Source organism: Elephantulus edwardii, unplaced genomic scaffold, assembly GCF_000299155.1.
Source record: "Elephantulus edwardii isolate Elephantulus edwardi_28Jun2011 unplaced genomic scaffold, EleEdw1.0 scaffold00045, whole genome shotgun sequence".
Classification (NCBI taxonomy): Eukaryota; Metazoa; Chordata; class Mammalia; order Macroscelidea; family Macroscelididae; genus Elephantulus; species Elephantulus edwardii.
In genome coordinates, this window is record NW_006399795.1 from 8,981,548 (window position 1) to 9,006,068 (window position 24,521).

General features: G+C 47.7%; 1 protein-coding gene across 2 annotated transcripts in view; it reads left to right on the top strand.

Moving 5' to 3' along the window:
• Positions 1–24,521, top strand: part of ACOT7 (acyl-CoA thioesterase 7) — a 197,910-nt gene that overhangs the window by 57,241 nt on the left and 116,148 nt on the right. The window contains exons 1-2 of one of the 2 annotated variants that reach the window (XM_006885795.1): positions 2,280–2,362; positions 13,314–13,431. In XM_006885795.1, the coding sequence (XP_006885857.1) occupies positions 2,280–2,362; positions 13,314–13,431 (201 nt within the window). Of the gene's footprint in view, positions 1–2,279; positions 2,363–13,313; positions 13,432–24,521 lie in introns of those variants that run through there. The other variant, XM_006885794.1, reaches the window with a different exon arrangement.

The window sequence follows — 24,521 nt, forward strand, 5'->3', positions numbered from 1 at the left end:
ATAGACATTCTTCTGGTATTCTCTGCTTTCAGCCAAGATCCATCTAACATCAGCAACAATATAGCTAGTACCACGACCCCTTCTAAACCCAGCCTGGACTTCCGGCAGTTCTCTGCTGATGTGCTGTTCTAATCGATTTGGATGATCTTCTGTAGAATCTTGCTTGCATGTGAAATCAGTGACACTGTTCTGTAGTCAAAAAGAATGAGGAAAAAGAAAAAGACAAAACGCAAGCTATCAGACCAACGCCTGACAGGGGCTAATTGTCCTGCTGCTCTTTGATACCCCTGTTTGAATGTTAGTCATTTTAATTGAGTTCACTGTGTTGAGTCTTGGTTACCTCACTCGCTCGCTTGCTCATTCACTCACAGGACTGACTCACAGCGAGCTTCTGAAATGGTAAATCCCGTGGGGGGAAATTGCTCCTCTTGGTCCCACAGAGCCGCTGATGAATTCTACGCACCAGAGAGGCCTGGTCTGTGGTTTGGTAGTGCTGCTCCCTGAGGACTGGGCCACCAGAGCTCCCTCTTCATTATCTCCTGCTGCTGAAGCAGTTACCACGAGTGGAGGCTCTCTTAAACAGACGTGTTCTCTTACACTTTATGTTATGCACATAATGAGTTGGGACTGACTCACAGATGACCTTGCAGCGTGTTTTCAGAAGCTGTAAATTGGAGGAGATTGCCCATTTTTTCCCTATGGAGCAGCTGGTGGATTCGAACATGTCTTTTTTAAAAAATCTTTTTTCGGCGAGCTCTGGTGGCCTAGTGGCAAGAAGCTGCAACTGCAATCTCAGAGATGCACAGTTCGAATCCACCAGATGCTCTGCTGGAGGAGGAACAATCTCCTCCTGTACCAGTCAGATCTGATTTGACAGTACACACAAAAAATAATGAAATAAAATAAATTTTTAAAAAAATCTTTTTTTCTTTTCACGTCAGATGGGTAGTGTGCCTATGTCGTAACAAGGTTTAAAGGGTGGCACATGTCATACAGAAGCATGCACACTCAATCATTGTGCTTCTGAACCGGAAAAGGATCACCGCATGGCTTTCGGCTGGCAGCACAGCCCTTTACTGCTAGGCCCAGACTTCCATCCAATTTAGGCACCTAGAGATGCCGGCTGAAAGCCTTTGTCTGTGAGTCTCTTGGTTCCAGGATCTTCCCAGTTTAGAAATCTGGGTACAGAGAATGAGCTCCACTCATAGATCTTCTCTTTTGATGGTACTGACGCTCTCCTCCCTGCTGGCTTTTCTCTCCCTCTATCTCTTGTAGGATAAAAGGTGATGCAGGCCACACCCCAAGAAACTCTTCTTACATCCTGCCAGGGTTGTGACCTGATTAAGGGTGTTGATTCCACCCTAATCTCCTTACGTCTGTTTGGCTGATCACCTGTCAGATCCATCCTAAGGGGTGATTACATCATTACATAACCATCCCTAAACCAGCTTCCTTAACACGTTGTTGTTTGTTGTGGGTGTGTGCCCTCCAGTTAGAATCACCCATAACTGACCCTCCAGCAGTTTTTCATAAACAGTAATCACATGGGAGGAGATGGCCCATCCTCCTTCTGCAGTGCAGCTGGTGATTTGAACCAGGTGCCTTTGGGGCTGCAGGGCAGTTTCTTATTACTAATCCAGCAGAGCTTATTAACATAATAGTGATTTGTATTTGTAACACAAGAGTAATTGCATAAATGCTGAGAATCATGGCCTAGCCTAGTTGACACGTAATTTGTGGGACACAGTTCAATCCATGGCAGTTTATAATTTATTGAAATGACATTAAGTCTTCATAATATCCAGAAGAATTGTTCTTTCCTGCTGGCCTTCCTCACTGGTTGGCATCACTGGTGTTGATTTGGGTGGTACGTGCCATCCATGTCTAACTGACGTGGACCTAGGGCGAGATTCCTAACTTCTCCACTTCTTTCTGGATGGAAGGAATCTCCTGGGTCGGGTGACTTCCTAGATCTGTCTGAGCTCTAATTTCCTATTATTGTAAGAGATTTGGAAATCCATGGGATCAGGCACTATGGAGCGGTGTGGTAGTCCTGAGAGAGATGCCTTCTACCTGGGGTGGATGGTATGCCCAGTGCATCCAGGGTTGTGGCTGTGTGGAGGGAGAAGCCAGAGTTGCTTAGAGAAGTGGCAATGCCAGGCTGGAGGGATGGAACCGAGTCCAAAGGGCACAGCAGAGAGCAGAGACAGCAGAGACCGGGTTCCCGGGTGTCATTAGACTGCAGTTTCAGGAGTAAGCCGGTGAGTCCTGGAGAGACCATGCTTCTGCTCCGGCAAGGCTTGTCCCTGAAGCTCCTCTGGAAGAGAGTCCACGAGGCCCTTCTTGGGGAGAAGGCCAAGCAGTGAGTTGGGGAGCTGCCAGGGGCCTGGGATTGCCAGGAACCCTTGTTCTCTGTGTTCATCTAGAAACTGTTGCTTCTAGACTCTGGCTCTGAGGTGATACTGTGACTTTGAAGATGAAATGTCGCCTACCAGACCCAGCACGTGGCCCTCTTTTTTGAAGGGTCACCCTGAGTCCACTCTGGTAGTCCGTAGTTCTGACCGACTGTTGGAAGCAAGCAGATGCTAGGCTTCTGCTAGAATAGAGGGAGGTGTCGGGATGGCCTGGTGCCTAAGTGCAGAAAGGCCCAATGCCTATCTGAGGGGAGCCTGGAACTGGGGACCAGGAGACGTGCAGCACGGTGAGAGGCCCCTTTGCTGGCATACTTTCACTCTGATTGGCACAGATTCATGATGACTTCTGCCCTCTCAGTGCCAGGAGTTGGGAGCACAGCTGTGAGCAGGAACAATGGGAGGGCATGTCCAGCAAAGGGAGTTATTTCTCCTGGACAAAGAGTTGTTTCTGCTCCAAACAGACTGAATAGTGGGCACAGCCAAGGGGACTGAAGGATGTATGCCATCCTTGAAAGGAGCCCTTCTTATGGGTCGGGAGCATGCAGAGCTGGCCCCTGATTTAGCCCCGACTCCTCACCTTATCTGACCCCGCTGAGCAGTCCGAGGAAGACATAGTGGATGTGGCGGGTTCCCCAGAACATCCCCTCTCACCTCCTGGCATGAGGCATCACTGACTGGCATGGCCAGGGGCAGTCCAAGGACTTCCTGCCCTGATACTGCTTCCTCGTGGAGCTGTGCCAGGGTGTCTGCTGCAGATCTCTGCGCCTTGCTGTCTTCACACACAGGTGGGAGGATGGACAGGCAATAGAAAAGCACTTGTGCTTTTGGTAATTATTTACCTCTGTGACTTTTACCAGAATTACCCTTTGAATCAAGGAGGTCTCTGGGGCTAGTGGCCACTTCAGGGAGGCAAAAGTTCCGTCAACAAGGTGGGTCTGTTTGTCTAAGGTCAACGCTTTGAACCTGCCAGCCGCTCCACAGAAGAAAGATGTAGCAGTCTTCTGTGGAGATGTATAGCTTTTGAAGCCCCGTGGGAGTCAGGATGGGTCTGAATTCACTTGGCAGTGGTTTTTTTGGTGGGGGGCGGGGGAGGAAGTGATTTGGCTTGTCTAAGTCTAATCAGGCTATGGTGTTTGCAATCACTTGTTATGCATCAGAGAGTTGGACAGTGACCAAGGAGGATAGAAGGAGATTGATACCTTTGAGCTGTGGTGCTGGAGAAAAGTATTGAGGGTACCATGGACTACTAGGAAAACAAACAGATTCATCCTGGAAAGGGTCAAACTGGGCGGCTCCTTGGAGGCAAGGATTCTGAGGTGCCATCTAACATACTTTGGACAGGTTGTAAGAAGGGACTGGTCCTTGGAGAGGGACTTCATGCTTGGTAGGGTGGAGGGAAAGCACAGGAGGGGAAGGCCCTCTATGAGGTGGATTGATTCAGTGACTAGGGCAATTGGGATGGGTGTATCAGAGATGGTGCGAGTGGCACAGGACAGAGCAGAGTTTAGGGCTATTGTACATAGGGTCGCTATGAGTCGCAAGCAACTCGACGTCACATATCAACAAGTCTAATCAGAGCATTTATTCCTTTTCTTTACTTTTGACAAAAACCCATACCCTGGAGAGATCAGACCTGGGGTTAGGTCAGTTAGACTATCCATTGATGGGCACTGGGCCATTTGAGACTTCTTATTGGGCAGTGCCCATCCAGAAATGCAACCCAATGTTGGGGCACTGGTCACAGTGAGAATACATCTGGCCTTCCCATCATGGCCTGCTTTTCTGGAATCTTCATACCTGCTGGAAGAGAAGGGGGAGGGGAGAAGGGAAGAGTGATTTCCAAGTGCAGGCCCCCTGGGAGAGGGAAGGCTTGGGGGAATCTGGAAGGGTCTGGGGTATCTTTTAGAAGGACTGGAAAACAGGAAACAAACCACATACTCTGAAGCTGGGTCTGCTTGGGGAGAAGCTGGCTTGATGCCCACCCATTTCCCCTCAAGTAGTTCCCCAGGCCCTGGGAGCTCCTTGGACCAGGTTGGGGGTGTCACCTTCTCTCAGTGGGATGCAGGCTTTAGACCTACTGGGACTTCACCTTGTGTGTCTCCCTCTGGAAGGGGCTGGATCTGGGGCCAGTCTTTGTTGAGATCCTGGAGGAGGACTGGGGCAGATTTCTGTCCTCTGGGGGAATGAGAACAAAGAACCTGGAACAGTATGCTGGGGTGAGGCTAAGAAAACACAATTGTCTTGGAATTGAGGACAGCCCATAACCTCAGTACTGGGCTTTACAGAGTTCTAATTTTTTTTTTTTAAATTGTGATGAAATATACTTAATATACCTCCATGCACAGTTTGGTGACTTTGATTACGTTCTTCAGGTTGTACAGCCTTTCTTGCTCTCCTTTCCATCGAGTTTTTAGTGGCTGATTGCTTTAGAAATAGAACAAGAGGCCCTCTATCTGAGGCACCTCCGGGTAGATTCAAACCTCTAGCTTTTCAGTCAGCAGCCTCACGCGTCGACCACAGTTTGCTTCCCCAGGGACTTCGGTGACATTTATGCCTTTCCCAAGGCAGCTAGCTGTAGCACTGGTTGACCTTGTGCCCCAGCAGTAGGAAGGGCTCTCGGGATTGCTTTTTCTCCTCTTGTAATTATTTATAAAGTGAGGTTTCTATGACAACTACCATTTGATAGCCTTTCCGGATTGGTTGGTGAGTTGCTTCCTGGCTAGACTGGGCAGCACAGGAAGTGAGTCCCCCTCCGCGCCCCGCCCAGCACTTGGGGACCTGGGACGGCCTTTGCATCAAGGCTGAACCTTGAGGGTCGGGTGACGGGGACCTGTTGGTAACCCAGCAGGGCTGCCTGCTGCCCGCTTCTCTGCGTTACTCTAGTCCTGATCCTGTGATGTCACAACTAAGCAGGTACCACTTGGTCACAGCCATCTACCAGGGCAATGGGGCTGCTGTGGACAGTGCCTAGCTGGGGTTACTTTGAGGTGGGTAGTGGGAATGGCACTCTATGTGCCTAGCAGGCTGGCTGGCTTTCTGCAGGCAGGAAAGGTCACCAAAACAGAACACCATGCCTGCCCAGGGCTGAGCCTCTGGAAGGCCCAGCTGGCCAGTTCTCTCTGACCATAGACATCAGGTGGTTAACTGGAGCCAGGACAGGAAGTGTGGCCTCAGGGGGGCCTGCGTGGGCTGGTAGGAGGAATCTGTTGATGATGCTTTGTTCAGAAGGGTCCCAGCCACACAGCTCCACCTCTCCGGCCTCGCTCGGTCCAGCAGGCACCACAGTAGCCACTCTTGCCGGCTGCCCTGCCCTTCCTGCTGTGTGATTGCCTGTGCCAGCTCTCTAAGGTGGCTGGGTCTGAGTGTCCTGACGACTTGAGCCCTGAGGTGCTCCAAGAGGTCATTCTGTACCTCCCCTTCCCTGACCAAAAGGTGAGGCATTACTTCAGGGATGAGAGTGCCCTGCCCCTGCCCTGTTTGGAGCCTTGGAACCCCCAGGAACTCTCTGCTACATTTCTGACTCCCTTTCTCCTGCCCCCACCTGCCTCTGGGGGATGTAATGGAGTCTTTGGGGTGTTACATGAACTCTGTCAGAACTTTGTTAGGCAAGAGACAAGGACACTCAGGACCATGAGACTTCAATTCCTAGTGCTCCCTGGAAGAACAAATCCTTGTGGCTGCCTCACCTTGGTGTCACTGAGGCCTTGCTGTCCCCGTCCCATGTGACCCACTCTCCTGACCCCACCCTCTGGCTACATGTGTGCCCCAGGGAGTCTTTGCATCTCCTCTCCCTCCCCCTCCAGGAGTGACAGTCCCTGTTGGTATGGGAGGGGATTCCTGCTCCCCTGTCTGTCCCTCCCATCCCTCCAGCCCAGCTCTCTGGCCAGATGCTGCCCCTGTGCAGAGCTTCTGAAGGAAGCTGGGCTACTTGCTGCCATGATCCCAAAGGGCAGGAGGGAGGGAGGGAGCCCTGACTGACTTCCACAGCTTCTGGGAGCAGCCTTGGGCAGCTCCTCTTAGATTTACCTTCGCCTCTCTGGTTTGAGGTTCCTTTCAGAAGGGGGAGCCCCCTGGAGCTTTTGGCCTGGTCTTATGGTCCAGTGGTGGCCCCACCTGCCAACTGTGGCAGCTGTCACCAGAGCTCTGTCTGTCCCTGGTGCAAGTGGAAATGCTGGGAGGATTTTATGTCCCATAAGCCTGACTGTGCTTGGTGCCACCAGCTTTCGCTTCTGGTAGGTAGTCAGCTTTCACCGTCATATCAGAGGGACAAGGGCCACCCTACCCCCTCGCCCCCTGATGTTGTGCGTCAGTGTTTTAATTCTAGCCTTAATGTGGAGTACTAGCCATGCTTCCAGTGGTCTGTGTGTGGGGCTGGAAGTAGGACGCACAGCGCAGACCCATACCTGAGCCCCTGGGCTGTGGGGGTGCTGGGCTCACTCACCTCCACCCCAGGGCCTCACAAAAGGTTAGGCTTTGTCTCAGCCTGGGTCTGGCTCAGCTCTAGTTCCTGAGGCATGGGGATGGGAGGGGGGAGAGGGAGGCTGCTGTGGGGAAAGTTCTGGATCTCTGGGGCATCAGATGCTTCACCAGGGAATGAAAGGAGACCTGAAGTGTCATAGCACGGATGTGGCTTGATTCAAGTGGTGAGTTAGGACTTCAGCCAAGACCAGGAATAAGTGAATGTGGATGCCTGCTGTCCTCATCCATACCGAGCCCCCAGATCTCATCACACCGTTTCCCTTTATTCTTCACTGGGACTCCTTATAAAGGAAGACAGAAGGAAGGAAAGATAGGTGGAAAGAGAGAAGGGAGAAGGGAGAGCAGGGAGAGCAGGGGGATGTCGAAGACCGGTGAGGGATGTTGGAGGTTGGTGTGGTGGTGGCTTGAGAGAAGGAAGGAATCTAGGGTGATGCCAGTGATTCCTTCGGCAGAGCGGAGGGGCTGGATTTGTAGGTAAAGGGACAGGATCTGTTTTGAGGATGAAAGGGAGGGGTCTGATTGGACAGAGGGGCAAGTGAGTTGGGCTTTGGCCCATAAGCATTTGAGGTCCCGGAAGAGTGTTGAGTCAGTGCTTTGGGGGTCTGGATGGAGAGAGCAGAGACCATGGGCGTGGGTAGCCCATTGGTGCAGGAAGTCAGTGGAATCATCGGTCGGTGTGGGTCCTGGGTGTAGACTGAAGTGTGACCAGGACAATGGGGGATAGAAAGCTTTGACCAGGGAGCCATCATGGCAGAGCATGTACAATCTAATGTTCTAGCATTCTCTGCTCAGGGTGAGTGCTGGGTACCCAGGGTCCCTGGAGCAGCAGGTTTCCTTAGATGAGAACCCTCTCCTCACACTAGCCTCTTAGGATCTGGGTGACGCTAGGCTCTGTGCCTCCTTATCTGCTCTCCTGTCAGCCTTCTGGATGTCAGCACTTCCTCTTGGCTCTGGACCCTCAGTGCTGCTCCTGAGCCTGGCAGTGGGTGTCACTGAGGGCCAGCGTGGACATAGAGCCGGCCTTTACAGACAGGCAAGGTGAGACTAAGGGGAGATCTTACTCCATATACCTGCTCCGGTGCTTCTGGGGAGGGCTGTAGCCTCACCATAGCCAGAACCCATGCAGGAAAGCAGAAGCTCTTCTCAGCAGAAGAGCTGGCACTGCCCCCTGGCTGAGGGACTGCTGCCCCCACAAGTTCAGGGACAAGTCCCTCTTCATGCAGTGGAAAACTAGGGAGTTACGAAGCAAAAGAGAAAGAAGTCAATACAGTAGTTTTGGTATTTGAATTGTCTCCCTTTTACCTCAGGCTTCTGAAAAGCTCTTAATCTCAATGTTCTAAACCTCAACAATGTTTGTAAATGAATGTTTGAGGAGCTGGCCTTGTGGCCCTTAGTCCATCCCTTGCTGGCCACTCCTGTGTAACTGTGACCCTGCTGCCCTGAACTCCCCACAGAGTCCTTGGGGTCCTGCCTAATGAAGGCACCTGCAGCCATATGTCACACAGGGTGCAGGGATGCAGTTTGGGGCAGCAGGGGCAAATGTGGCCTGCAGCAAGCAATGTGTGTGTTCAGTGACTCTAGAAATGGCATCTTCCCCAGAACTTCTAACCCACTTCTAACTGTAGGTTACACACTTAACAGAGGAGGAGGAAACGCCAGTGATTAATATTTATTGGGTATCTACTAGCGATGCCAAGCTCATTATCTACGCTGATGTGTTAGGTGCCGTCAGGTCGGTTCTGAGTCATGGCTCGTTGGTCCTGGGCCGTGGTCATGATTTTTGGTGTCTCTGAGCCCCTGTGGCTATTGTGTCAATCCATTTTCCTGACTATTTCTCTTGTTTTTACTGCTCTTCTTTACAAAACATGATGTCCTTTCTTTTTTTAGTTAAGAGTCTTTTTTAATTGAAAAGCTAACAAACTGCCTAGGTCACATTTCTCCCTGAAAAAAAATTACACAAACCAGCTTGTCACAGAGCCTCTAGCCAAAATGCTAAGAAGATTGAAATCACAAATGCTAGGATTCAATAAAGGGAGCCCTGCAACATAAACTAGCCCTTGATATTCCTTGATTCTATGGAACTAGAAGACAGTCCCAAGAAAGCCAACTTGGATCGTGACCTCAAATAGCCCTTCTACAGCATCTAATTCATCAGTAATGATGTTGTTGTTGTTGTTAAATGCTGTCAAGTCGCCTGCAACCCTATATACAACAGTCCTGAATCCTGCCTTATCTCACTGCCTCCAACTCTCTCACTTCTACTGCCCTACTTACTGAATAAATCCATCACATCTGGCATCTTCCTCTCCTGCACTGTCCTTCCACCCTTCTGAGCATGATGTCCTTCTTCAAGGATCAGCCCCTCCTGGACATGTGCCCAAAGAATAGGAGATGGAGCTTCAAAATCTTAGCCTCCAAGAAAAAACTTGGTTTCAGCCTTTCCGAGACAGACCTGTTTGGTTTCTTGGTGGTTCATGGTATGTTCCAGGCTCTTCTCCAGCACCACAACTCAAAGGCATCGATTCTTTTGTCATCCTTAGTCATTGTCCAGCTCTCTGATGCATAACAAGTAATTACAAAGACCGTGGCCTAGATCAGGTGCACCTTAGTCTCTATACTGACATTGTTGTTTCTTAGTACTCTGGAAAGTTCCCTGACAGCATATTTACATAATGCAATTTGTCTTCCTGACGGCTGGTGTCAAGAGTATTCATTGTGGAGCTGAGCAAGTTGTAACTGTTAACAATCTCAATCTCTTCTCCATCCATCATGGTGCTGCCAATTAACCCAGTGGTGAGAATCTTCGTCTTCTTGATGTTGTGCTTCAATCAGTAGTGAAGATACAGTCCTTGACCTTCTGTCTACAGCAAGTGCTTCAGATATGAATAAAGATAACACCTTGCTAATTCTATTTCAGCAAACTTTTAAGTTGTTTTATTTACAATGCCAACTTCCAAAAGATTGCCAAACTAAACTAGGCAGAAATTGCTTTATAATAAGAGAGAAAATCCAAAATTCCACTTGCTATAGAGAACTCACAGTTCATTTTTATTTTCAAAGCAAAGGGGGAACAAGTTTGATCAAACTAGAACAAACTGAGTTACAGGTTTTGAAATCTGTACTCAAACTACACATGCAATAAGGACAATATTCTGCTAATACAATTGATTTGCTGTTGCGTTTTTATACTGTTTGTCTAATATTAAAGTTATAAACAGAACAATGCAACTAGAATTTGGAATAATCCCTACAGTGTCAGGCATATTTCACTTCTCTTCATACCACTGGTTTTCTTTGAGTACCTGGGTTTCATTTTCTCTTGTAACTGGGCTTCATTTTTTCTTGTCCCTTGACTTCTTTCTGTTCAGTAAAAGTAATCTTTTATGGTGAGCTCTGGTGGCCTAGAGGCAAGAAGGTGTACTGCAATCCCAGAGGTGCACGGTTCAAATCACCAGATGCTCTGCTGGAGAAGGAGGAACAATCTCTTCCTGTACCAGTCAGATCTGATCTGACAGTACACACACACACACACACACACACACACACACACACACATAATAATAATTTAAAAAACTATAAAATAAAAAGTAATCTTTTATATTGAAAGTCTTGGAAATCTCCTCAGGAATTTCCCCCTTGAGCATATTGGCAACAGTCTTCTTGTATGTAACATCAAGCAAACCTTTGATGTCTGAGTAGTTTGCAGCCAGGATAAGTGACAAAAGTGTTCGCTGTCAACCTTCAGAGATTCTTGATCCCAAACAGGGATGTCGTCTGGTCTCTTCTTTGTTCTCATCATCCTCAGGGGGAGGAGGGTCAGCTCTGTGCTGAGGGCACCACCAGATGATGGCCTTTTTTAATATTGCTGCGTTAACATTTGGAAGATGAGGAACTGGATCATCATCTCCGTCGTCCATTCCCAAGTTTTCCAACATGGTCTTGATGGTCACAGATTATTTGACAATTTCCCCATCACCTTTAAAAATCTCTCCATCAGAACTCTGGAGCTTCATTGAAGGCGGGGTGTTAACTTCAGGAAGACTGTAGACCTGGAACTGGTGAGATCTGGCGAGCCTGAGGGAAAGCAGAAAACAAGGCCACAAAACATGATGTCTTTTTATAACGATTTTCCTCTCTTGAGTATCACTGATCTACTCAGAGTAAGTGAGGTGAAGCCTTGCCACCCTCACCTCTGAAGAACTATCTGGTGGTATTTCTTGTACAATAGTTTCGTTCATTCTTCTGGCAGCCTGGGTTATATTCAGTATTCATTGCCAGTTATTACAGTTCAAATGCATCAGCTCATTTTATGTCTTCCTTTGATGCCTTTGATCTGTGGTCTTGGAGAAGGTGCAGCCAAGAGTGCTCCTTGGAGGGAAGGATGGAGAGGCTTCATTTCACATACTTTGGGCATGTTGCTAGCAAAAGCTGTTCCTTGGAGTAGGACACATGCTTGGAGAGGTGGGAGGATGGCACATGAGAGGAAGACTCTCCAGTCAGGTAGATTGACACGGTGCCTCTGGCAGTGGGCCTGAGGGTATCAGATCGCGAAGTTGGCACAAGATAGGACAGGGTTCAGTTTTGTTGTTCATAGGGTCTCTATGAGTCACACTCAACACGATGGCACCCAACAACAACAACAACAACAACAACATGAGGCTATTAAAGGGAGCTCTGGTGGCTTAGTGGTAAGAACCTGTGCCGCAGTCCCCAAGCTGAGAAGTTCAACTACAAGTGCAGGACAGTCTCCTCCCGTGTGATTTACTGCCTTTGAAACCTGCTGGAGGGTCAGCTGTGGGTCAGTTCTGACTCCATGGCAAATAACAGCAACAGCATGAGGCGATTGAAAAGGGGACTTCACCTCAGGTGTACCTTGTCATCTGACTAAGTAACAGCTTTGCTTTAAAAGAAGTCTGGGTGGTGGTGGTGGTAAAAAAAGAAGTCTTTGACAGCATATTTGTCCAAGAAAGTTTGTTGTGTGATTTTTTTTTTAGTGTGTGTGTGTGTGTGTGTGTGTGTGTGTGTGTGTGTGTGTACACACACCATCAAATCAGATCTAACTGGTACAGTAGGAGATAGTCCCTTGTTGTATGATTTCTTGACTTCAGCTTCTGTGGACATTGGTAGTTCGTGCTGGTAGAATGAAATCATGGACAAGTTCCATTTTTTCAATTTGTTTCATGTTGTTCAGACCTTTCCACAGTTCCCTGCAGTGCTGTCACTATTATACCCATTCTGTAGTCTCATTTTAGCAACTTGCCCAGGTCACTTAGTAAGAGCCAGAAGGATATAATCTCAGAGCCTGACTTACTTAACCTCTGAGCTCTTAAAAGGAGAGGTTAGGAGGTACCCAGTCTGAAGGGCGGTGGAAAGTGGGGGACCTAGAGGAGGCAGGCAGGTAGATAACAGTCCCCACACTGGCCAGTGGGTGCCATAGTAGGCTGCACTAGGCTGTAGGCAGGTGCTGGCATGTTGAATCTCTGGACATGCCCATGGTATAAGTCACATGCCTCTTGGACCGGCGAGGGTGGATTTAATTAGCCAGATGGTTGTCTGGTAGTGTGTCAGGCTCTTTGTGGTGCCCACGTGGGCGTGCCATGCTGGCTGGTTAGAATTCCAAAGCTCTCATTGAGCTCCCACTGCCTGCAGCCCCTGGCAAAGGGGCACTCCCTTCCCCCTCCCAAGGGCAAGTCCCAGGAGATTGGCACTGTCTCAGGGTGCCCCCAGAGAAGCTGGGGACCTCACTGGGGAGGGAGGTAGAGCTGGTGACAAGCCAGCTGTCACCTGCTGACTGCATAGAGGTCCAGGGGTTGTCACTATTCCCAGTTTGCAGAACAGCTGTAGCTACATGGATCCAGCCTTCTGGAACCATTGATGAAAAGGGGCTCCAGGAATGGACTTATTTACGCCCACAGTTCCACAGGCTTCGTCCTTGTGCCTGTCAGCTCAGTTGGTGCTGGTGAGCCTGGCTTGTGCCAGGTAGGGGCGGGAAGTGGACAACGTGATGAGAACCTTGGCACACGGGCTGCTGCCTCACTGCCTGTTTCTTTACCAAAGGCCTCAGCCGTCAGCCCCTCTGAGCCAGAGTGAAATTCTCTCTAGGGCCTGGCCAGGCCTGTGACTCAAGCAGGAATCTCCTCTTTTCTACCTCAGAACTTTTCTTTTCTTTTTTTTTTTAAAAAAAATTTTGTTGTGTACCATCGAATCAGACCCTATCTGGAGGATTTGAACCACATGCCTTTGGGATTAAGTACAGCTTCTTGCCACTTGGCCATCAGAGCTCCCTACCTCAGAACTTTTCAATCATAAAATTCCTTCCACTGTGATCATGGAGCCCAATGGGGACCATTTCTGTCTGTTGTTAGTACATAAGTGGCATCCTTCCCACTGAGACTTCACCCTGTGACTTCTCTGCTCTAGGATCATGCGGCCGGATGATGCCAATATTGCTGGCAATGTCCACGGGGGAACCATCCTGAAGATGATCGAGGAGGCAGGAGCCATCATCAGCACCCGTCATTGCAACAGTCAGAATGGGGTAAGTGTCCCCTCTGCTGCCTTGAGGCTTTAGAGGCCTCCAGAAGTTCTGCCAGTCAGAACCTGGACGGATCCCCTTGGATGACACTGGCTTAGGTCTCAGGAGGGACAGGGGTTACAGGAACACCAAGATGAGAGCCAGCCTACAGCTACCTTTTCAGCATCTCCTTCCTCCACTCCATAGGAGTCTGTTTCCTAAATCCCTTGTCTGGCCCTTGACTTGGATCTGGCTCTCCACACCTGCATGAGTGGCTCTTCATCCTGATGGTCAAGGTCAGAGACAAGGGCAATCCACCTCTGCCTCAGTTATGTGCCTTGGGCAAGTGCCTTCTGTGCTCGACCTCCTTGGCTGTTAGGCCCACAGGCCCTGGCACAATGGTGCCCATCATGACATGCCTTACAATGCCGAGAACTGTGGCTAGGACTTGAGGTGCCCTGAAGGCTACTGGGGACAGAGAGACCAGTTCTTGGGTGCTAGGGAACATTCTTTATTGCTGCTGCCCACAGCTCTATGTACCCGTTAGGTCTCAGTTCACCTCACTATGGAATCACTTATTCTCTGAGAGACGGAAGAGGTGAGAGTGTGCACATGTCTGTGTGGTTTGAATGAGACAAGCCCAGGTTAGCGTATAAGGAGGGGCGTGGATGTGTAAGTCGTGAATGGCAGAGAAGTGGGTGTAGATTAGGCTGGCATGAGGAGAAGCTTGCTGTGCAGGCAGGAGTGTGAATTTTATTCGGTGGAAAGGTGGGGTCCTTGAAGCTGTCTGCAAGCCTGGCCTCATTCAGAAAGCGCCCTCTGGTGGCTGTGGGGAGGATGGGCCAGAGAGTCTTAGGGGATTGGGCAGACACAGGCCCAGAAAGGCCCAGCAGGCCCCCAGAAACCCTCCAAGAGAGGCACAGCCAGAGTCCAAGGCAGATCTTGCAAGGGAGGCTGGACGTGGGAATCAGTGCAAAGGACAAGTGTCGGGACCAGGACGTGAGAGCAGAGGAGGGCCATAGGGGATGGATGAAGAAACCCTTAATCAGATTTCAGTTGCTCCATTTACTGAGCATTTAGTGTTTTACAAAGCTCTGAAGTGCTTTATGGGAACTCTGGTAGCTTAGTCATCAGGACTTGTGCTGGCAGCCCAAAGGCACATGGTCAAATCCATGAGATGGGCAGTCTCCCATGTGATATATTCTGAAAACTCACTATTAGTTGGTTCTGACACAAAAGTACATAACAACAAAAAAAAAAGTGCTTTATTCACATAAGCCTCACTCATCCCTAACAGGTTAGTGCAGTTATAATTATTTTTAGTCAAAGTTTACAGAGACTTTGGATTTACATTCATTCATTGTTATACTTTTCTCCCTGCCCACCCCTTCTCCCCAGAGTGCAGTTATTATTATTTAAAAAACTTTTATTATAATAAATATACACACAGGTAATCAATGCCAATGACTCTGTCATAAGTCAACTACCTTCTTTTGTTTAGTTGTCTTTGTTGTTGTTGTTGTGGAACCGACCCATAGCTGACCCTCCAGTGGGTTTTCAGAGGCGGTTAATCCTTCTTTCACGGAACATCTGTTGGCCTTGAACTGTGTGCCTTTGGGATTGTAGCGCAGCTTCTTGCCATCATTAAATTTTCTAATCAGTTCTTGTTGTGTACCATAAAGTCGGAACCGACCCATAGCTGGCCCTCTGGTGGGTTTTCAGAGGCAGTTAATCGCACGGGAGGAGACTGCTCAATCCTTCTCCCATGGAGCAGCTGGTGGGATTCGATCCACCTGCCTTTGGGATTGCAGTGCAGCTTCTTGCTACTCAGCCACCAACGCTTCCTTTCTTATCAGTATCTTCATAAAACTGACAGTGTTTTGAATGGTGAATCATAAATTTGGACATCTGCAAGTAAACATCTGAGAGTGATCACAGTAGTAAAATACTGGCTGCAACATGTTACTAACAGCACACCCAAACCCCACGCTCCAAGGAAAAGGGCCATCGTAAGGCTAGTATGCCCTGAGTTGAGAACCACCTGCATAATGGAACGTTTGCCACTTCAACGTTGTTTACGTGTGCACATCAGTTAACAATTGTGCACCACCATCCATATCTGAATTTTCCACCACCTGGAAGAGAAGCCGGTGGACAAACAAACACCTTCAAGGACTAACGTAGTACCTGAGACATGTCCCCAGCTGAATGGAGTTGGGGTGGTGGTGGTGGGGGTGTTCTCTCATCTCCTGAACAGATGTGGAAGGTGGGGCTGAGGTGAATTCCTGTCTGGGTCCCACTGGAAGCAAGTAGAAGATCTGGACCATGAATCCAGAACCAGGCTCAGGATCCAGTTTCAAGCCACTTACTTTCCCCATGCCCTTCTCTGAGCCTGGACGTGCTGGAGAGACCATTCTGAAATTGTAGTTGCAAAACACCCTACAGCTAATGGTGGCTTAGTGGTATAAAGTTGCGCTGCCAACCTGAAACCAGGCGGTTTGAATCCACCAGTTGCTCAGTGGGAGAAAGATGGACAATCTCCTCCCATGCAATTAACTGCCTCTGAAGAACTGCTAGAGTGTTGCAGACCAAGGGTTCCAAAGAATGGAATAATTTTATAATTATTAGTAATGAGACAAACAGCCAGGAATGAGATAGCATAAAACAGGGGGCCAGCAGTTCTTGACTGAAGACCCCAAGCCAAGCTTCTCTGTGTCTTTATTGAAAATTGTCAGGAAGTAAATCACAAAGAGAATTCAATGCAAATGAAGCCAAGCTCTTTCTATTGAAAACCTTCTGCTTGACTCAAGGAGGGAGGGGTCAGCAAAGGCAAGAATTTGGTTTACCCTTAAGGATTGCCTTGATACCTCAGGGTGAACTCTAGCTCAGGAAGTAACACTCCCTCTGTAGGGGGCCCCCCCCTTGCTGTCTCTTGTCTTCAGGGAGCAAACAGCTCATTTTCTGGGATCTGCCACAAGAGAAATCCTAACTTATAAATCTGTAATTCCTTCAATTCCTGAACAAGGATTTTCATATAATATTTGGTATAACGTTTGGCTTCACATACTAGAGGGTCAGCTATGAGTCGATTCTGACTCCAGGGTACATAACAACACTGTGACTAGGGCTGATGGTCTCTGGGCAGACCAGGGAGTAGGAGTGGGATTGACAACCCTTTAGTACTAGAAGGCTAGCGCTAGCTCTGAGGGCTTTACCGGGACCAAATGCAAGGTTGTGGTGTTGGTGAAAAAGAATCAAATATACTAGGCACTGCCAAAAGACCAAACAAATCCTTCTTGACAGAAGTGCAGCCTGCATACTCTATAGAAGTGAGGAGTGGCCAGTCCCTAGAAGAAGACATCACACATGGAAAAGTAGAGAGTCAAGAAAGGAGAGAAGACCCCTAAGGAAATGGATTGGCACAGGGACTTCAACGAAGAGCTTAAACACAGCAGAGATTGTGAGGATGGCACAGGAACAGGCAGGGCTTTGTTCTGTTCATGGGGTCGCTGTGAGTCAGCCAGTTCAGCAGCACCTAACAACAACAGGGCAAGAGGAACCTTCTAACCACTTTTGCTTTAACTTGTGTCTTTTTTTTAAAAAAAAAACAAACACAACAAGCTTGTGTCTTTTAATATCACAATGCCAAGGCCAGATCTATCTCTAGCCAGGCCCACCTCCACCTAGAATCCTTATTGTCCTTAAAACCTTGAAGTATCTAAAAGCAAGCTCCTGATCTTACCCCCAAACTCCCCCAATCTCTCTGTCTTCTGTAAATGCCCTCTCTGTCTTCCACTTACTCACACTCAACACCTGGGGTTGCTGCGACCTCGCTGCTTCTCTCACACCTGTAGCCTTTGACAGGCGATGCCTTCTAGATGTCTCCGGATCTGCCCTGCCTTCCCTACCTCCCACGCTCCCTCTGTCACGTTTCACCCAGATCATGGCAGCAGGCTCTAAGATGACCTGATTGTCCACCTCGGCCTGATCTCCAAAGAGCCAGGTGACCTAGTGTGTGTGAAGTTGGTCATGCCGCTCTGCTTCTAATGGCCTTTGAGAGGCTCTTGGGTCATTCAGCGAGGACTAGAGTGAGCATAGTGTCCTGTCCTTACTTCTCCCTACCCTCAGCCTTCAAGCCTCGTCTTCGCTTCTTCCTCTGGTCCCTCCCTCCGTCCAAACCGACTGCCTTGCTCTTGAATTTGCCAGGTGCACACCTGCCTTAGGACCTTTGCCTAGCTGTTCCCTCTGTGTAAAAATGACATGGGGGGTGGGGGATGCAGGGGGAATCTGGCCTTCTCTAACTCAGAAACTTAGGTAAATAAAAACCAATAACCCAAGGCTGGTTGCTATGACATGCCTTTACTCTCCACACTTTGGAGAAACGATTCAAGATACAGTTCTTGAGTTGTAACCTGATCAGAAATGACTCAGGACACAGTCCTTTGATCAGGACAGGTTCCTCTTAGCATTGCCCACAGGCATGCTTTTGGATCAATCTCTCTGACCTCTTGGCCTCTGTATTGCTCACATAAGTGCTGCAAAGCTTTTATCTGTAAGAGTTAAATGTCAGGCATCCCACTTCACCAGCAAAGCTCCTGCCTAAAGGCATTTGGTTTTATCACTCTGGCCCCCTGGGGCCCACGTCTCCACCACTGTCTGGTTCTGGCGAAGGATGCTAAGTGTCAGGGATGCTCCTCACGCAGCCTATCCCAGTCCCAAGGGTGCTGGCCATGCCTAGCTCTTCTTCCTTGGTTCTTTAAGATCCCCCTTTTTGCCTCTGGAACAGCTCATTTTAAACCTACCAGGCTGACAAGACTGACCAACCTCTTTAGGGGTGCATAAACCTAGTTGAGGGAGCTCTGGTGGCTTAGTGGTAAGGAATGTGCTGCCAATCCAAAGGAACACAGTCTGAATCCACCAGCTGCTCAGCAGGAGTAAGATGGACAGTCCCTTGCTGTGGGATTTATTGCCTCTGCAAACCCACTAGAGGGTCAGCTATGAGTTGGTTCTAACTCAATGGTATGTAACATAACATAACAGTGGCCTAGTGGTAAGAAGTTGTGCTGCCCACTCTAAGGTACGTAGTTTGAATCTACCAGCTGCTCTACAGAAGAAAGATTGGCAGTCTCCTCCTGTGTGCTTTAAAGCTTCTGAAAACCTGCCGGAAGGTTAACTAAAGTTAAATGAAGGTTAATTGACTCAACAGGATACAACAGTAACATGTCTTATTGCATGATCTCCCCTCCACTAGGATAACATATGTCTTATTTACATTAGCTAAGGAAGACAAAGATTCTCACCACTGGACCAATTGGCAGCATCAGGATGGATGGTGAAGAGATTGAGATTGTTCACAGCTTTAGTCTGCTTGGCTCCACAGTCAACACTCTTGGCACCAGCAGCCAGGAAATTAAAAGGTGTATTGCAATGGGAAAGTCTGCTGTTAGGGACCTCTCCAAAGTACTGAAGAGCAGTGGTGTCTCTCTGGAGACTAAGGTGCATCTGATACAGGCCATGGTCTTTGGAATCAATTGTTATGAATCAGAGAGTTGGACAATGACTAGGGAGGATAGAAGGAGAATTGATGCCTTTGAGCTGTGGTGTGGAGAAGAGTGTTGAGCATACCATGGACTGCTAGGAAAACAAACAGATTCATCCTGGAGAGGGTTAAACCGGGGTGGCTCCTTGGGGGCAAGGATTCTGAGGCTTCATCTAACATACTTTGGACATGTTGTAAGGAGGGACAGGTCCTTGGAGGAGGACATCATGCTTGGTAAGGTGGAGGGACAGTGCAGGAGGGGAAGACCCTCTATGAGGTGGATTGATTCAGTGACTGGGGTAGTTGGGATGGGTGTGTCGGAGACAATGCGATTGACACAGGACAGAGCAGAGTTTAGGGCTGTTGTACATAGGGTCGCTATGAGTCGCTAGTCTTGAGTTGCAATACGTAAGGATGCAGTGGGAAGAAGGTTGAATGACCTAGGAAGCATCAGTAGAAGATGGAAGAAGTACACAGAGTCACCTACCAAAAAGAATTGGCTGACACAGAAGTATTTGATGAAAGAACATATGATCAAGAGCCAATGGTGATGAAGGAGGAAGTTCAAACTGATCTGAAGGAATTGACACAAAACAAGGCCCCAGGATTTGATGACATACAAATTGACATATTTAAACAAACAGATTCTGCCCAGGACCTGCTCAGTAGGTTGTACCAGGAAATCTGGAGGACACCGGACTGGAAGAGATCCATATTTCTTCTCATTCAAAAACAAGATGACTTGACACAGTGTAGAAATTATCAAGCAATATCATTAATATCAGATGCAAACAAGATCTTGCTGAAAATTATTTCAAAACCACTGGAACAGCACATCAACAGAGAACAGCCAGATGTGCAGGTGGGGTTTAGAAGAGGGTGTGGCACTGGGGATAGTATAGTCAAAGTTAGATAGATCTTAGCTGAAAGCAGATAGTATCAGAGCAATGTCTGTTTCGTTGACTGCATAGGCATTTGACAGTGGATCATAACAAATTATGGCTAACTTTGAGAAGAATGGGAATATCAGATCACTTGAATGTGCTTACGTGAAACCTATACTTAGATCAGGAGGAAGCATCAGAACAAAGCAACAAAACACTGCATGGTTCAAAAATCAGCAAAGGGATTCATCCCATTTCCATACCTTTTCAATCTATATGCAGAACAGATCATCCAGAAGACTGGATTTTATGACAGAATGTGGCATCAAGATTGGAAGAAGACTCATCAACAAAACTACTTTATGCAGATGGTACAACCTTGCTTGCTGAAACTAAGGACACCTGAGACATTTGCTGCAGAAGGTTAAGGACTACAACTTTCAATATGGATTGAAGATCAACATCAAGAAAACAAAGATTCATATGCACACCCATGTTTATCACGGCTTTGTTCACAATAGCAAGGAGTTGGAAACAACCTAAGTGCCCATCAACAAACGAATGGATAGAGAAGCTGTGGTATATTCACACAATGGAATACTATGCTGCATTGAAAAACAAGGAACTCATGCAATATTATTCAAAATGGGTGACTCTGGAGGACATTATGCTGAGTGAAGTATCTCGGTCACGAAAGGACAAATATTGCATGATGCCACTGTTGTAAAACAGACTGACCTTGGGGTTGGGGAGAGATTGAGAAAGATGGGTTCAGTGTATACTGCATTGAAACAGATGAGGGAGAAAACTGTTTAAAAGGGATATATGATTAGGTATTTTTGTCATGACAGGAGTCCAGAGCGAAGGCTACATGGAGTGGACCTGGGTGGACACGGGGGGAGGGTTTGTAAAACAATGAAAGAATGTTTGTTTTACTTTTCCAAGAGGGTAGTGTACTAGGGGGGAGGGTTGACAGGGGAGAAAAGTGCAACAATGAATAAATGGAAATCCAGAGTCTATAAATTTTTACTGAAATTAATAAAAACAAACAAACAAAAAAAACAAAACAAAGATTCTCACCACTGCGCCAGTTGACAGCATCATGATAGATGGAGAAGAGATTGAGATTGTTAACAGCTTCAGTTTCCTTGGCTCCATAATCAACACTCTTGGCACCAGCAGCGAGGAAATCAAAAGACAAATTGCACTGGGAAAATCTGCTATCGGGAACCTCTCCAGAGTACTGAGAAGCAACAATACCAGTCTAGAGAGTAAGGTGTGCCTGAGCAGGCCATGGTCTTTGCAATTATTTGCTGTGCATCTGAGACCTGGACAGTGACTAAAAATGATAGAAAAATCAATGCCTTTGAGTTATGGTGCTGGAGAAGAGTATTGAACAATACCATGGACTGCTAAGAGAACAAACAGGTCTGTCCTGAAGAGGGTGAAACCAAGCTAGGAGGCTAGGATTCTGAAGCTCCTTCTCGTATACTTTGGGCAAGTGGCGAGGAGGAACCAATCTTTGGAGAAGGACATCATACTTGGAAGGGTTGGGGGGTGGGCAGAGCAAGAGAGGAAGACCCTGGATGAGATGGATTGACTCAATGACCAGGGTAATGGGGGTAGATGTGTCGCAGACAATGAAAATGGCACAAGATAGAACAGAGTTCAGAGCTGTTGTACATACAGGGTCACAAATGACTCAGCAGCACATGACAGTAACAACAAATGCTACTAAGTAAGCTAGCGAATCTCCTTGGTGGGTCATAAGCACCTCATTTGCATAGTCCCTCCCCAGTGATTTGATGTTATGTGCTGTCAAGTCAGTATGACTCATAGGAACCCTGTGAACAGTGGCTGTGAACCCTGCCCTATCTCTGACACTTGATCTATTTGTGTTTTTTTTTTCCACTTGATCTATTTGGTTGGGGGTCTTCCTTTCCTTCACTGACAGAGGTGGAAACTTGGCTAAGCATTATGTCCTCCTCCAAAGACTGGCCTCTGCTAACAACATGCCCAAAGTATATGAGAGGGAATTTTACCATCCTCCTTCCCAAGAAGCACACTGTTTCACTTTCTCCAGGACTGACCTGGCTAGAAGGTCAATATTAAGTACTTGACCACCCTGCACTTAGCCTGGTTGCCTGTCTCCCTTCCCCATGTCTGAGTGGCCTGCCTTTACCTTCTCCGAGGCTCTGATGAACCAGCTTCTGCATTGCTCTCAGCTTCTCTCTCCCTGAATGAATACCCACATGCCTCACTGTACCAATTTCTCCCACAGCCTGTTTCCCTTGCCTGAGTGCCAGCACCACAAAGGCAGAGCCTTTACCTGGTTGTACCCATTGGGCACTCAGCCTTTGAGGACCTCAGTGAATATTTGCTGTATGGCTGAGACACACCTCTGGACTGATAATCCTATTACTGCTTCCTTGTCCTGAGCACCCAGTGCTCGTCCTTTCTGACCTTCTGTCATCTTTCCAGCAAGACTTTATTCTTAACCCACTTTAAACTGAGGAAACTTATGGTTGCAAAAGGCAGGCTTCCCAAAGGTCACACAGAGCAACAGGAGAGGTGGAAAAGTGGGTACAAGGGCCAGTGAGGCTCAAACATGCTCATTCTCACTGCCCACCTTTGCTGGGTCCTCCCTGGTTGCCAGACAGCATTCTGTGAACTTCTCACATGTCAGTTTGTGTGTTAACGGGGTCCAGCCCCGTTAGATTGAACAGTTCCGCCAAGAGAAGGGACAAGGATGAAATGAAGACGCAGAGAGACTATCCGCTGATGGCAAGTAGCAAATCTTTATTCTCTAGACAAAGTATATATAGGCTTTTAGAAGTACCTCTGCTATAACAATTGTATTATCTCAAGTTGTCAACTATCTAGGCAATAATTAACATTTGCAAACCTCAGCACAATACAAGGGTGCTGTCCAGAATACCTTATTGTGTGCTTTAAGGAACAAATGGTTTTATTTGATAAGGACACTGCATTCTTTAAGGTTTAAGACATTTGGTCATTCTTATTTTTTTAACATCTTACTTCCTTAAGTTGATTATTGCCAAGCAGATGTTCTAGCCAAGATAGAGTTCGTTTTGCTGGTCTTACAGTACAGAGTTAGCGTGTCTCCGACAATGTATGAGCAGAGTTGAATGCCACCCCGTTCCTGAGAATAATTCACATGTGTTCCCAAGCCCCCGCACCCTTGCCCTGCCCAAGATCCCCTATAGCACTGTTGTTATTGTTGTTGTTATGTGCCGTCAAGTCGCCTGCAACTCATAGTCAGTCACCCTGTGTACAATAGTTCTGAAACCTGTCCTGTCCTGAGCCAGTCTCACTGATTCCAACACACTTACCCCCATTGCCCCAGTCACTTTATCAGCCCATCTCATCCAGGGTCTTCCTTTCTTGTACTGTCCCTCCACCCTTCTGAGCATGATGTCCTTCTCCAAGGATTGGTCCCTGCTGGCCACTTGCCTAAACTATGTGAGAGAAAGCTTCAAAATACTATCCTTCAAGGAGAAACTTGGTTTCACCCTCTCCAAGACAAACCTTGTTTTCTTGGTGGTCCATGTATGTTCAAGACTCTTCTCCAGCACCACCATTCGAAGGCATCAATTCTTCTTCTGTCATCCTTAGTCATTATCCAGCTCTCTAATACATCATAAGAAGATCATGGCTCGGATCAGGTGCACCATAATCTCTTGACTGACATTGTTGCTTCTCAGTACTCTGGACAGGTCCCTGACAGCAGATTTACCTAATGCAATTCATCTAGCAGAGACAATTTAGCTCTAAAAATAAATACATACATACGTACATATGTACGTATGTACGTACGTACGATACTTTTTAAATTTATATAATCATTCATATGTATTTTCTTTTATACAGTCATTTCTGTCCATTGTGTTTTATATAATTATTCTTGATCTATCACTTGTTTGTTTTCTCTATTGTGTTGATAAGGAAGTCAAAAGGCTATATAATTCAGGTTGGCAGCAGGATACAATTGCTTGGTCAGGACAGTTTCAGATACGTCCTCGCAGGCATCTCAGCCTTCAGCCTCACAGCTCTAAACCAGTGTTACAAAGCTCTTCATCCTGCCAATTATGGCATCTCCCCCTAGTCCTCTCACAAAAGTAGGCACAGGCTCTTAGCTCCACTTCCACAGGTCAGCTCTGTCTCACATCAGATGTCTGGTTCTCAGCTGCAGTTGCTGACTTGGAGGCCTTGGTCCAGGGGCCACAGGAATCTTGGGCCCCAAAGGCCTCGCACACTGCATTCTCTGCTTTACTGCTGGTGGTAAGAGTCTCTGTTTGTGCTACAGCAGTGGCAGCAGTGGCCTGAAGCCCCGGTCCCATCAGAGGTCTGTGAACTGCACATTCCTGTGCCAGGACTGGAAGAATAGGCTCAGTAGCAAAAGCAGGAAGCCTGTGGCCTTGGCCTTAGCCCTGTTTTTATGACCAGATGCAGAGACACAGAGACGAGGTCATGTCCAGGAGTATAGAGCTGGGAACTGGTGGGGCTGGGATTTGAATTTATAGCCCAGAGCTGTTCTTGTAGACTCTGCTTCTGACACTACTTGGGGATTGCTTTCATTGCCTTTTTAATGTGGGAAAGAAGAGGGTGTCCTAGGACAGATACTAATCAGGATATCCAGGGCTGCTTCCCTGGGATGGGCCTCCTTGCCA